At 37.2% G+C, this 15,798-nt stretch overlaps 1 protein-coding gene across 3 annotated transcripts in view; it reads right to left on the bottom strand.

Moving 5' to 3' along the window:
* Positions 1–15,798, bottom strand: part of EFEMP1 (EGF-like fibulin extracellular matrix protein 1) — a 70,416-nt gene that overhangs the window by 48,753 nt on the left and 5,865 nt on the right. For all 3 annotated transcript variants that reach the window (XM_055399613.1, XM_055399615.2, XM_055399614.2), the window contains exons 3-4: positions 15,683–15,731; positions 15,118–15,519 (exon numbers count right to left, since the gene is read on the bottom strand). In XM_055399613.1, the coding sequence (XP_055255588.1) occupies positions 15,118–15,519; positions 15,683–15,731 (451 nt within the window). The remainder of the gene's footprint in view (positions 1–15,117; positions 15,520–15,682; positions 15,732–15,798) is intronic.

Raw genomic sequence — 15,798 nt, 5'->3', positions numbered from 1 at the left:
GGAATCCAGGTAAATCTCTAAGAAAGATTAGTCAAGACATGGCCAGGATGCTGAAGAAGTGTTAAGAGAACACAATCTTAGAGGTTATGTCTTAACATTTTTATTTCTATTTTGTTGACTCTTTCTATATTCCATCCAGCATGTTTTTTGTTGCTCGAATCATGTAGTAGCTATCCAAGGTGACCTGTTGTCTTGTGATAGGTAAAAACATGAATTTACAAAGCAGTTCCTAGAGTTGATTTTACAAGAATAATGAGAGAATCATTTTAGAAGCATTATCAGCTTTGATCAGTTTAATTTTCATCCATGTTACTTTACTGTAAAAAAAATGGTGTGTTACATGTTTGTGCGCAAGAATCTGTATGGGCTAAACTTGAGTAGGTATGTGCATATGTGCACATGTGTGAATGTAAATAGCTGGAACAAACTAAATCCAGGCAAGGAAGGGGGGCATTTAGGCCGTGTAGGCAGGTCTCTAAGGTGTCTTTTAACAACTTCTTTTGGAATATCCTTTCCTTTTTTAGATGAGGTACCTTCTGATATCACAAATTTCTCAGGGCAGAACATGGATAAGCAGAGAAAACCATCTTACACAACATTATCTCTTTAGGCCTCAAATGATGAAAAACAGTGATTAGGAAAAAAGTTTACTGGTGGGTTTTGAATGATGCCAGATACATAAACTGCTCACATATTTTAGGAGAATGATTTATTTTGAACGGATTCTTTAAGAAGCTTCTTCAAATAAACAAATTCAAAGGACTGAATAACAGACTCTGGAAAGCAGATTTATACTGCTCTGCATAATTTTGGTATATTAAAAATATTGAGATACTTAAATTTTTTAGTGAACAGTAACAGTTTAATGATAATTTAATGACATTTTGTGAATATGACAGCAACAATTTAATGACATTTTGTGAATGTATGTATAAGAGGAGGGCCTTATGGCAAAACGGTGAGATCTAATTAATCACCACCAAACAAAAATTCTTCCCTGATCCACATTGTGACAGATCTGGTCTCCAGGTTGGACAATAAGTGGGAACCCTTGAGTTGTTTCCTATTTTAGATTGTGTTCCACTGTCCACTCAAGGGAGTAGGATTAGATTCTCTGTAGCACACACAGCTGTTTAGAGTGTAAAACTTATTTCACTACAGTCCCTAGAGCTTTTTGAGATTTTATATGCACAAAGGAAGTTGTGGTTTCCATCATGATTCTCACTTTAGCTGGGCACACATAAAGCAAAACACACAGCTTTCATGGTTGTCTCTAGTTCTGTTGTCTCCTTCACACTCCTAATTCATGTACAGCTAAGTACAAGCTAGCTATTAGCTCCCAGGGTCCCCTCAGTATTATGCATTTTTTTCTTCCTGGGACTCTCAAATCTATGGATCTCTTTCTCACTTCTCTAGAAATTCAGTTCTTCCTACCTTGGGACCAGATCATAACTGTGCTTCTTTAAGTCACCTACAACCAACTAAGTAACTTTCCTGGATTCTACCCTTTAGCATTTTAAAAGGATAGATTTTTAAAAGAATGGTTTCATTCCTAGCCACAGCAATCAGACAAGAAAAATGAATAAAAGGTATCTAAATTGGAATGGAAGAGGTAAAACTATTTGCAGATAACTTGATACTCTATACCGAGAACCTTAAAGACTCCACCAAACACTTTTAGAACTAAATAAATGAATTCAGCAAGACAGGAAGGATAAAAGATTAATATACATAAATCTGCTGCATTTCTTTATAATAACAATGAATACCAGAAAGAGAAAGTTAAAAAAAAATCCCATTTAAAATCACAAAGAATACTTAGGAATAAACTTAACCAAGGAGGTAAAAGATCTATACACTGAAAATTATATAAAACACTGATAAAGGAAATTGGTGGTAGTTCAAGGAAATGGAACAATATCCCATCCTCTTGGATTGAAAGAATTAATATTGTTAAAGTGGCCATACTACCCAAAACAATCTACAGATTTAATATAATCCCTATCAAAATACTTCTCCACTGATCTCCAGTAGCATACTGGGCACCTACCGACCTGGGGAATTCCTCATTCAGTATCCTATCATTTTGCCCTTTGATACTGTTCATGGGGTTCTCAAGCCAAGTATACTGAAGTGGTTTGCCATTCCCTTCTCCAGTGGACCACATTCGGCTGTGGTCCATGTGATCAGATAAACTAGTTTCCTGTGATTATGATTTCAGTGTGTCTGCCCTCTGATGCCCCCTCGCAATACCTACTGTCTTATTTGGGTTTCTCACAGAACTAGAATAAATAACCCTCAAATTTATATGGAACCACAAAAGATCCATAATTGCCAAAGCAATTCTGGCGAAAAATAACAAAGCTGAAGGCATAACCCTTCCACACTTCAGGTGATACTGCAAAGTTATAATTATCAAAATAGCATGGTATTGGTACAAAAACAGACACATGGTTCAATGGAACAGAATAGAGAGCCCCGAAATAACCCACACACCTACAGTAAATTGAACTATGACAAAGGAGGCAAGAATATACGATAGAGAAAAAGACAGTCTCTTCAACAAGTAGTGTTGGGAAAGCTGTACAGCTACATGTAAATCAATGAAACTAGAATATTCTCTCACACTATATACAAAAATAAATTCAAAATGGTTTAAAGGCCTAAACACAAGACATGACACCATAAAACTCTTAGAACATAGGCAAAATATGCTCTGACATAAATTGCAGCAATATTTTCTTAGATCATGCTCCCAAAGCAATAGAAATAAAATAAAAAATAAACAGGGCCAAGCAAACTTAAAATCTTTTTGCACAGCAAAGGAAACCATTATCAAATGAAAAGATAACCTACAGAATGGGAGAAAATTTTTGCAAATGATGCAACAGACAAGGGGTTAGTATCCAAAATCTACAAACAGCTCATATAGCTCAATATTAAAAAAAAAATCAAAAAATGGGCAGAAGACTTAAACAGACAATTCTCCAAAGAAGACATACAGATGGCCAACAAGCACATGAAAAAATGCTTAACATCACTAATTATTAGTGTAATGCAAATCAAAATCACAATGAATCAGAATGGCTATCATCAAAAAGTCTACAGATTGTAAAATGCTGGAGAGAGTGTGAAGAAAAGTGAACTCTCTTACACTATTGGTGGGAATGTAAACTGGTACAGTCACTACGGAAAACAACATGGAAGTTCCTTTAAAAAACTAAAAATAGAGCTACCACATGATCCAGCAATCCCACTCCTTGGCGTATATCCAGAAAAGAAGAAAACTAATTTGAAAAGATATATGCACTCCAATGTTTATAGCAGCACAATTTACGATAGCCAGTATATGGAAACAGTTGAAGTGCACATCAACAGATAATTGGTTTAAGAAGATGTAGTATGCCAAAGAAAGTTCAAACTACCATACAGTTGTGCTCATTTCACAGGCTAGTAAGATTATGCTCAAAATTCTTCAAGACTTCAGGAGTATTTGAACCAAGAACTTCCAGATGTACAAGTTGGGTTTAGAAAGGACAGAGGAACTAGAGATCAAATTGCCAACATTCACTCGATCAGAGAGAAAGCAAGGGAATTCCAGAAAAACATCTACTTCTGCTTCATTGACTACACAATGGAAATCACAACAAACTATGGAATCTTAAAGAAATGAGAATATGAGACCACCGTACCTGTCTCCTGAGAAACCTGTATACAGGTCAAGAAGCAAAAGTTAGAATCAGACCTGGAACAATGAAATGGTTCCAAATTGGGAAAGGAGTACATCAAGGCTGTATATTGTCATCCTGCTTATTTAACTTCTATGCAGAGTACATCATGCAAAATGCCGGGCTGGATGAATCACTAGCTGGACTTAAGATTGCCAAAGGAAATATCAACCACCTCAGATATGCAGATATTATTTCTAATGGCAGAAAGTAAAGAGGAACTAAAGAGCCTCTTGATGAGGGTGAAAGAGAAGAGTGAAAAAGCTGACTTGAAAGTTGACATTCAAAAAACTAAGATCATGGCATCTGGTCCCATCATTTCATGGCAAATAGAAAAGGAAAAAGTGGAAGCAGTAACAGATTTTATTTTCTTGGGCTCCAAAATCACTGCAGACAGTGGCTGTAGCCATGAAATTCTTGGTCCTCAGAAGAAAAGCTATGACAAACCTAGACAGCGTATTAAAAAGCAGAGACATCACTTTGCTAACAAAGGTCTGTATAGTCAAAGCTATGGTGTTTCCAGTAGTCAGGTATAGATGTGAGAGTTGGACCATAAAGAAGGCTGAGTGCCAAAGAATTGATGCTTTTGAACTGTGGTGCTGGAGAAGATTCTTGAGAGTCCCTTGGACTGCAAGGAGATCCAACCAGTCAATCCTAAAGGAAATCAGTCCTGACTATTCATTAGAAGGACTGCTGCTGAAGCTGAAGTTCCAATACTTTGGGTACCTGATACAAAGAGCTGACTCTTTGGAAAAAAATCCCGATGCTGGGAAAGATTGAAGGCAATAGGAGAATTGGGTGGCAGAGGATGAGATGGTTAGATAGCATCACCAACCCAGTGGACATGAGTTTGAGCAAACTCCAGGTGATAGTGAAGGACAGAGGAGCCAGGTACGCTGATGTCCATGAGGTCACTAAGTGTTGGACACAACTTGGCAACTGAACAACAACAACAAACACACACACACATACATATACATATATACAATGGAATATGTCATAAAAAAGAATAAAATATGTCATTTGCAGCAACATAGATGGACCTAGAGATTATCATACTAAATGAAGCAGTAACAGACAAATGTTTTATGGTATCACTTACATGTGGAATCTAAAACATAATACAAATGAATCTATATACAAAACAGAAAAAGATTCACAGACATAGATAACAAACTTACGGTTACCTAAGGAGAAATGGAGGGGGAGAAGTGATAAATTAGGAGTATGGGATTAACATATACAAACTACTATACATAAAAAAGATAAGCAACAAGGATTTACTGTATAGCACAGGGAACTATGTGCTTTCCAGGTGGCTCAGTGGTAAAGAATCTGACTGTCAATACAGAAGACACAAGAGACACGGGTTCAATTCTTGGGTCAGGAAGATCCCCTGGAGAAGGAAATGGCAAGCCACTCCAGTACTCTTGCTGGAAAGTTCCATGGGCAGAGGAGCCTGGCGGGCTATTCTTGGGGTCGCAAAGAGTTGGACATGACTGAATGATTGGGCATACATGCACAGGGAACTATATTCAATATCTTATAATATAATTGATAATGGAAATCTGAAAAATATAACTGAATCAGTTTGCTGTACTCTTAAAATTAACACAATATTGTAAGTCAATTATAATTCAATTTTTAAAAAAATTACATAACCAAAAAACAACAACAAAAAACTACAGATAGTTTGTGGCTTGAAGTCAAGGGAAAGGACCAAGATAGATTGCTCTGATCTCTTCTTCCTTTTTTTGCTCTTATTTTACAGAGTTTTACCTAGTGCCCTGCTTTCCTCCACAATATTGGAGAGCTTACATAAACATTTTTCCAGCCTTATGATATTCACTTCAAATATCATAAATGTTAACATTTCCCCGAGCCAACTGTATTTTCATTATTCACCATTATATTTCTGATGAAGGATATATCTGATACAGAGATGCAATCACTGGTTAAATGGCTTGTCAGAAAGTTAAAAGAATTATAGTGTTTCTTATTATTAGTCTTGCTTTAGGAATAACAGCAACTTATTTATTTGCCAATGTTTATTAAAAACCTAACAATCCATAATATAAAGGATAGATTTCATAGTTTCTTCTTTCAAATGTCTTAAGCTTAAGATAAGTACTAGATATCTAACACCTCCATTGTTAATAAAAAGTTTGATACATACAGAGTTGGGAAATATAATTTATACATATATGGTATACATAATAGCTCATTTTCAAGGATGGTTTTAGAACTCAAGTAAACTTTAAGCATGAATTCTCCTAATGATTAAAAACCATTCATTTATTCAAAGAACACACACACACTTACACAAACACAAACCATTTGCTTAGTGCCATTTCAATAATAAGTAAAATGGGACATAATTTGGGAAGATACTGAGACAGAGCTGGAGGACCACATTAGTATTTTGTTGGGGAGAGTTACCAAGGATGGAACCAGTCATGAATGTTTGCTCTGCAGTGCTTCAGCATCATGGGTACTGTCTAATCTTGTATTCCTCCACATACCCCTACCCCTAACCTTGTTAGCATTCCTATCAGCAGCACCCTGCTTCTGGGGGAGTCTCCTGGGAAACCACTCTTGAGTAGGAGGAACATGGACACAAAGCTGTTTTTCCCTTGTTCTGGCTTGTCTACATGATGCTTCTTCCCTCGCTGTTTGGATCTTAATTTCCTCTTCAGAACTCTCAACTTCCCCTCATTATTCTCTTCTAAATATTCCATTCCAGGAAGGAAACAGGCTTCTGTTCTTCACCATATATCTGGGGACATGTTCTTTTTTTCTTTCCAAGTATGGATTTTAGTAAATTGTAAGGATACCTGTATCACATATTGATTTTGCTACTACTTCTGGCAATTCATTATGTACTTCTCATGATGTCCCATGAGTTATTTTCCAGAGTTGTATTTTCTTTTATTGTTATTTGATAATTCATGGGTTGATGATGGCAAATTCCCAAAGGACAATGTCCACTCCTACTTTGATTCTACCAAAGTGCCTTAACAACACAAAGTAATTCTTAAAATTTGATGGAATTACTGAACATTAACTGAATGGTTTTGCATTCTGTTTGATCAATTTCACTCGTGATATTGCTTGGTTACCCTTCACTAATATAAACATACAATTATTTTAAAGGTAGATCAAGTTTTAGAATTGAGTTAGCCAAATATCTTAAGTTTTTAAGTCTATTTAGTACACATTTATATAACATTAATTCACACTCTGTCCCTCCTTTTAATCTGTGGTTATACAAAATTGACAGCAATAAGCTATCCATGCTGCTGCCAGTATCCTGGCACTCAGCCTTCCTTTCATGTCATTTCTTCACGCCATCTTTATTAAATGTTTACAAATCATTTAGGTTCAAGCTACAAGTCTGCAATTGTGGCTAAATGCTTACAATGAGAGCTGTTTTCTTCTGCCAATATTTGAATGCAGTTTTCTTGATCAGTTTTATTTTTGAGTGTGCAATTTGCAGTTACCTCCTGGAAAAAGAAGCATGCTAATGAATTTCAGATGTGGCACAGATTACTTATTTGTACATTTGTGCAAAATCAAACACATTTGGGACAAATTTTGTTTACTCTTTGGTTTCAAAGAACAGAATTGTGCCAATAATTCAGCAAGTGCAAAGGCAATCTTTACCAATGGGACAATTTGTTGATTTCAGAGACTCTAGTTTGAAATTTTCTTCTGGAGAAAGAGATAATGAGTATCCAGTGCACATTCCTGAAGTTACCCAGACTTGCAATTCTACTCTAATCTGCTTCTTTTTTGCTTCTATGGGGCGAGGAAAATTCATTCTGTAGATTAAGTGTTAACTAGTTTTAAGAATCTTGTCTTTGATGGGAAGTAAATCTCTGATAAAGTTTTAATTGAACAGAAGATACTCATAAGAATAGTATTCTAATATTTGATGATATTCACAGACTCTAAAGGGGATGTCAGTCATGCATCTGGTAATTGAAAGGATCTCCTATCAGTTTGGTAAATAAAGCACACTTTTAAGGTCAAAATCAGAATCAACCTCTTCCTCGTTTGCAACTCTACATGAACTAAACCTCCACATGTTTGTGCCTTGAGTGTGAGGGGGATGCCTTTAGAAGGTACAGGTATCACTTAGCACCAATCATTATCACAGCCAAAACATAACTGTGAGTTTCACCTACTGACAATTTAAGGGCATTCATTGTATTTCACAGGGCTTCCCAGATGCAGTGGTAAAGAATCCGCCTGCCAATGAAGTAGACGCAACAGATGTGGATTTGATCCCAGGTTGGGAAGATCCCCTGGAGTAGGACATGGCAACCCACTCCAGTATTCTTGCCTGGAGAATCTCATGGACAGAGGAGTCTGGTGGGCTACAGTCCATGGGGTCACAAAGAGTCAGACACAACTGAGTGATTTAGCATAGGACAGCAGCATGGTATTTCACACTTGCAGGCTTCATAGAGAGGTGAAAGACCTCTTGTTTTCTTGTTAAGATGTCCCCTTTTCCTCTAGATTGCACATATGTGTTCTTGGTTCAGGAATGCAGACCTAACCAGGACTCATGGCCAATCATACTTAGGGATGAGGGCACTGGTGATGATAATAAGAATGGTGAGAGAAGTAGGCATATTATTCTGCCCCATAAGCAGAAAGTATTTTTGATGTTTTCTCTTCATTACTTCCCATATCCCACATAAAGTATTCTGACCCCACCCTTTGATTTTTACAACTGAATGCAACTTCCTGAGGTTAAAATTATGTTAGGCCATTGGTTCTCATACTTGAGTAGGGATCAAAATCATAGGATTGTTAGGACATAGATTGCTGAGCCCCATCCTTAGAGTTTCCAATTCAATAGTTCTGATGGGGCCCATGATTTTGCATTTCTGATAAGTTACTGGATGATGCTAATGTTTCTGGTCTGGAAACCACATTTAGAAATCATTGAGTTAAACAGTTATGTAACTTAGTCTTTTGTGGCAGAAGTGTGATCATATCAATATCTTCCATCCTTCTACCTCAAGTAACTATCATTTAATTTTTATGAAGGAATTTTCTGACTATGCATGAATCACAAAGATGTACATATTATTTACAAATGTATATTAAGATGGGTCTTAAATTAACTGAAATTTGATGACTATAGTGTTTGGAGATGTAAATCATGAAACAATGCTAGATTTTTCAGGAGGAAATCAGTGCAATTATATGGCATCAGCTTATTTAAAAAGTAATTAAGTTTTCCCTATAAACTCAACTCCTATGCATTTACATGGCCTTAGAGAATTTTAAGATACTCAAAGATAATTAACAGCTAAACACAATAAACTATTAGTAGGTGAAATACCCATTTTACATTCTACTTGAAATATTTCTTTTCTGTTAATATAATAATTTACTCAATTATAGTCTTCTTTTTGCAAATATCTATTTTCTGAGATCAAAGCTCTTTGCTGGGCTGTATAATTATATATAACAAAAATTAGGCACTTCTTCACAAAACTAACCGGAGCAACCAGAGACCCTAATGACAGTAGTGAGGATCAACGAAAGGCTAGTATTTGAAAGTTGCCTGGTAATGACAATGCCAAGTATGCTGCTGCTGCTGCTGCTGCTAAGTCACTTCAGTCGTGTCCGACTTTGTGTGACCCCACAGACGGCAGCTCACCAGGCTCCCCCGTCCCTGGGATTCTCCAGGCAAGAACACTGGAGTGGGTTGCCATTTCCTTCTCCAATGTGTGAAAGTGAAAAGTGAAAGTAAAGTCGTTCAGTCATGTCCGACTCATAGCGACCCCATGGACTGCAGCCCACCAGGCTCCTCCATCCATGGGATTTTCCAGGCAAGAGGACTGGAGTGGCTTGCCATTGCCTTCTCCGCCAAGTATGCTAAGCTACTTGCTTACACTATAATTTCTAAATCCTCTTTTGGATATGATATCATTTAAGTTTCAAATGAAAGAAGCCAACAAGAGATGTCCCTAACATCTGAGAATCTCTATGTGTTAGTTCAAATTTCTCTTTTTTAAAGTAGTTGCATAGATAATAACTTTTTTCCTTTTCAAAACAGTACTTTAGTTATGTTTATAAAGAAACGTGTGGAGGATAATATATGGTCTCCAAGAGTGTGGAGCTTTTTAACCCTAAGTATAATTTTTTAATTCCTTTAGGCTTTACAAAAGGCAGTATATTTCTCTTTTTAGCTGTTTAGTTGCTCCTGCATCATAGGTAATAATAACAGAAATCAAATAAAATCATCGAAAATACAGCTAAAACTGAAAAAAGATATTTGGCAAACAAAAGTTTGTAGTTGAAGTATGGTTTTTAATTTAGCTGAGTGGTAAAATTTTTCCCAGTGGAAATGAGGAAAGATGAACTAACTATGGTATGACATGTATCCAAGTATGTAGGTGCTAATGTCTAGGTATCCTACACATGCAATCTAGAACAATGTAGAAATTGACAAACGGGCAGAATCCTGACAACTGCAAAGAAAGGCTCTGTCCAGGTACATAAAGATCAATGAAATATAGTTTTTAAAAGTTTAAAACAAATTGAAAAAACAGTCTTACCATAAAAACAATGCCTTAACCTGAAAAAGTGGCTTTAACACTGAAACTTTTCCACTGTTGACTGTGGTGTGCAGGACATTTGGTTATTAGGGGTTTGCTGAGGTGCTCAACAATGCCATTTCTCCAGAACTGAGGCATTTCCAGGGAAATGGGACATTTAGTTTTCAGATCAGGACAGTCTTGGGTAGACAGAGATGGTTGGAAACCCTAGGATATGTTTTCACATCTTTCAGTTATACCTTATATAATACAAGCCAGGAATTGCACTCTGGATTTGACTCCACAATCAGCTTTATTAGACATTTGTATCAAGTTCATTTTCTAATGGCATGGTTTCTTTAGCAAGTAAGTAATGATACTTGAAAACCCTGGCTGAGTTTAGTAATGATTTAATTACCAGCCATTCAAATATTCTACATTTAATTTTTGAAAGTTCAATTAAGTGGACAAATTCCTTTCAATTGGGCAATTGATTTTCTTATTTCTCTTATTTTTTCCCCTACAAGAATGGGGCTCTTAGAACATTATATATGGTAAAAAAAATTCTTTTTCAACTTGAACTAGTGTTTTCTAACTCCATATCCTTTGAAGATTACATAGTGACTATGCACTAAAGATCCAACTTCCTTTTGGAACAGATGAATATCTGTTGTCTTTGAGGTGGATGATATTTCATGGAAAAATAATTAATTTCTAAAGCTTAATTTTTACATTTAGAAAACTAAGATCATGGCATCTGGTCCCATCACTTCATGGGAAATAGATGGGGAAACAGTGGAAACAATGTCAGACTTTATTTTTGGGGGCTCCAAAATCACTGCAGATGCTGATTGCAGCCATGAAATTAAAAGACACTTACTCCTTGGAAGGAAAGTTATGACTAACCTAGATAGCATATTAAAAAGCAGAGATATTACTTTGCCAACAAAGGTCCGTCTAGTCAAGGCTATGGTTTTTCCAGTGGTCATGTATGGATGTGAGAGTTGGACTGTGAAGAAAGCTGATCGCCGAAGAATTGATGCTTTTGAACTGTGGTGCTGGAGAAGACTCTTCAGAGTCCCCTGGACTGCAAGGAGATCCAACCAGTCCATTCTAAAGGAGATCAGTCCTGGGTGTTCATTGGAAGGACTGATGCTGAAGCTGAAACTTCAATACTTTGGCCACCTCATACGAAGTGTTGACTCATTGGAAAAGACCCTTACGCTGGGAGGATTGGGGGCAGGAGGAGAAGGGGATGACAGAGGATGAGATGGCTGGATGGCATTACTGACTTGATGGACATGAGTTTGGGTAAACTGCAGGAGTTGGTGATGGACAGGGAGGCCTGGCATGCTGTGATTCATGGGGTTGCAAAGAGTCGGACATGACTAAGCAATTGAACTGAACTGAAAGATGCCACCTGTCATTTGAAATTCTCAGTGTGAATGACTTCCCCAGTATCATGCTCATTTGGTAAAAATTACCTGGAAAAAATGCTTAGTGTGAATTGATATTTGGGTGTTATGTTTTAAACCCCTTGGTTTTGCATAAAATTGAAAAAAACCTGGACAAATAGATGAATAAAGGTTAAAGAATCATGTTTTGACTAAATGTTAAAACATGGAAAGCTGGTTTAAAAATGTATTTATAAAATAGAATACATTTATTTATTTACTTTTTTATTTTTGGCCACACTACACGTGGCATGAGGTATCTTAGTTCCTTGACCAGGGATTGAACTCTTGTCCCTCTGCACTGGAAATGCAGTGTCTTAACTGGACCACCAGGGAAGGCCCTAAAATAGAAAATATTTTAAAATATCTAGTGATATTTAAATTATTAAGTGCCAGCTGTGATTGATAATAGTGCATGCAAAGGCACAACTGACTAACACTGAAATACAGTTCAGATTTCAGTCATTACATTAAAAATGTCCTCAGCTTTAAGTTACATAATGATAAACTGTACCTGTTGAAAAATATATGTGGAAAAAAGAAATAATTTTATGACAAAAATATGACTCATCTAAGGGTTTCATTTATTCTGATCCAGCAATCATGGTAAATGTGTTTGGATTACTGGTCATAAGTACGCAACATTTAAAAGGAGAATGGAGATCTTTATTAAAAGAGAAAGTTCCTCAAACTCTACAATGATGTCAGTAATATAGGTCCTTGGAGCATATTATTGTTTTAAGCAGAAGTCCCTACACTTTCACATTGGTTATAAAACATTATTTTGTGCTGCTGGCCTGGAATGAGAATGTCATACATCTGTAGGCAATTAGAAGAAGCTGGACTGCATGTTTGATCAGCTCAATAATAAACGGGCACAAGTGTGACTCGACTTATGTTAGTCAGATTCCCTAGACAGATTATCCTGTTGTTATCATATGAAATAACCCCCTTTTATCAACAATTAAGTAAGTCCACATTTATGGGCACTTTGCAAAAGTGTGTGATGGGAAGAAATCCAACTTAAGCCTTAAGTCATCCAAAAAAACTTTTAACCCTGCTTTTAATGATACAGACCCCCAATCTCAAATTGTAGAAATTGGTTGAATTATGCAAAACAGTTTGGGTTGGAAATGCCTCATGTGCACACGATCAATGAATATGTATTTAGCATCTATCATAAGCATTTAAGAGTTTTAGCTATAACTGAAAAAGAAATTCCCAAAGAAGAAAAGACCTTACTTTGTAAGGTAGTCTAAATCTTTGTTTAAGAAAGATTAAATAGGGTTTCATTTTTATTATTCACTTTTTATTATACAGTTTTTACTGTAACCAATGCATGCTGTAAATCCTGAATATGTTTTATTCTAGAACTTCATTTGATTCTAGGCATTCTTCTTGCTTTCAACCACAACTGTCAATGATGGACCATAAACTACTTTGTAGTTTCTGATAAATGACCCTTTCATTTACCTGCTTTTTTCCCCTCCTAAGTACCATTCAAACATATGTCTGAAGTATAAAAAATAATTCAATATGTAAAAGTCAGTACTTTAAAACTTTCACCAAACCTTTTCAGTTTCAGGAAAAATACCACCAAACCTTCCAATGTAATTATATATTTAAATAACACAATTAAAATTTGGTATCTTAAATAAATTCAAGGTATTTTAAAATCAATATTCACTCAAATACACACACCATACATATATAAATATATATTTATTTGTAAATATATATTTATTTATATATATATATATAAATAATCTTATGAGGTTATCTCTTTGACATAATCCTTAAATTAAATATCTGAATATCAAGCAGATGCTGAAGCATTCATCATCAATATTGGAATTCTGACTCATGACAGTAACACAAAACAGATGCTAATAAGATAGGCACTCTGAAAAGTGACACCATCACAGCATGGGTTAGCTCTTGATGTGGGATACTGAAAATCTGAATGCAAACTATGAAATAATAAAAGTCAGAGCCTGATAGATTTCCTTACTTCATCTATAAACCATTTAAAATCTACTATATTTTTATACAGAAGATAAAACTCAACACTTGTGAATAAGGGGCAGCATCCTAGAAGACCAAAAGATGCTTCTTTCACTTAATACAGCAGCTAGGTGACCCCAGTTGAACCCTTCTGTGTTGAGGGAGGAAGGTGCTCTCTTCTTCACTTATGTAAGTAGAAGGTAAGAACTCCTGGGCCCTTCCTATTGGCCAGTGTGTACCAGGCACTTATGGTGTATATGGGGTGTACCCAGCCAGCGCCTAGCAGTGAAAAAGTAGTCTGAAGCTTCTATGGCCACATCAGGCAGAACTAAAAGGGTTTGCTAAGTAGGCAAAGAGGAACAAAATCCCTTAGCACAGTCCAGTTAGTTCATAAGCTACATTTCTTCAAAGCCCAAGATTCTTATCAGTTTGCTAGCCTGAGTCTGCCAGATTTGTATTCTTTGTAAGAATAAACAGAAAAACCCAGGCAGATGGTGCCATGGTGCAGGTGATATAAGCAAAATGTGCTCAAATGAGAGCTTAAGAATAGATTTAAGTGTGAGTGGGGGAAGACTCCTTCAAAGGTAATAAGAAGCAAAAGTCCCATTTCTTTATTCCTCAGTGAAGAAAACAAGTCACTGGCAAGTTCAATTAAGAGACATTCAGTTTAGTTCAGCTCAGTCACTCAGTCGTGTCTGACTCCTTGCGACCCCATGAATCACAGCATGCCAGGCCTCCCTGTCCATCACCAACTCCCAGAGTTCACTCAAACTGACCTCCATCGAGTCGGTTATGCCATCCAGCCATCTCATTCTCTGTCGTCCCCTAAAAGGGGGGCATTTGTGGAGTAGCTTGACAGCACAATTTCAAATTCCAAGTGAATAATTTGACTGCTCCTTTTGACAGCTGTGACTCTAGCCCCATCTGTCTGGGTTTGAAGGCTGGCTCTGCATTCATCACCTGTGTGACCCCTTGTTCTTAAACTTGGCTGCACACTGGAACCACTTGGGGAGCTTAAAAAAATACTGATTCCTGGAACCCACCCCCAGAGAGTGTTATTTAATTGGGCTGGCATGTGGTTTGGACATGGAGAAGTTTTAAAGGCTCCCAAGTGATTCTAAATATGTGCAGCTAAGGTTGAGAATCACTGGTGACCTCTCTGAGACACAGTTTCCTCATTTGTAAAATGATGACGACACAGGCAGCAACTACCTTTTATGATATTTGTGATGATAGAATACGATAATGCAGGCCAAGCACTTAGCACAAAGAATGGCAAGGGGGAAGCTCTCAATAAATGAGAGCTCTTGTCTTTCTCACCACAAGGTGCACTTGGGCAAGAACTTTCTCATTAGCATAGAAAGTCATGCTTACCTTGGCACACGTTATGCTCACTCTGCTCATAGCCTGTTGCACACTGGATCCGGTGAGAAGGGTTGGCGGGAATGCGCTGAGGGTCAGCTGGGTTCCGCCGGGTGACAAAGTTATTTCGGCCAGTCTGCACTCCAGCAGCAGCACTGGCGACAAAACCACCCCCAGGCACCACTCCACTGGCAGCCATGCCACTGGCTGCTACACCCCCAGTGCCTGTACTAGAGGTCGCAGCTGCATTTGCAGCTGCACCCACACCTTCGGCTGCTGGTGTTTCTTGCTGAGGTTGCTCATTGTTGACAATAATCTGGGCTGTTTTAGGAAGGCAGAGGTATCCTCCATAGTGGTTGACACACTTCATTCCACCTTTGCAAGCGTCTGGGACAATGTCACATTCATCAATATCTGTGGTGAGTAATAAAATAAGTCAGGAATCTTCTTACAGGGGAAACTGAACATGTAAACACATGCTTACACCTTTTGGATATAATACAGGTGGGGCATGAAGGACATACTAGATGGAGACAGACAGCTATGATCAGATGGGAAGTCTTTAAAGCTGGCTCACCTTTGCACTGCTGTCTTACAGGATCCCACTCATAGCCATCTGTGCATTGCTGTGAAGAGGGGCCAGGAGACAGTTAATTGAGTATCCACTCTCTAAGAAGTCACTCTAAAAGCTTC

This window comes from Moschus berezovskii, chromosome 11, assembly GCF_049115385.1.
Source record: "Moschus berezovskii isolate FMDL1 chromosome 11, NW_MosBer_1.0, whole genome shotgun sequence".
NCBI classification, from domain to species: Eukaryota; Metazoa; Chordata; class Mammalia; order Artiodactyla; family Moschidae; genus Moschus; species Moschus berezovskii.
The sequence above is the reverse complement of the archived record's forward strand: the minus strand, read 5'-3'. Positions and strand labels throughout refer to the sequence as shown.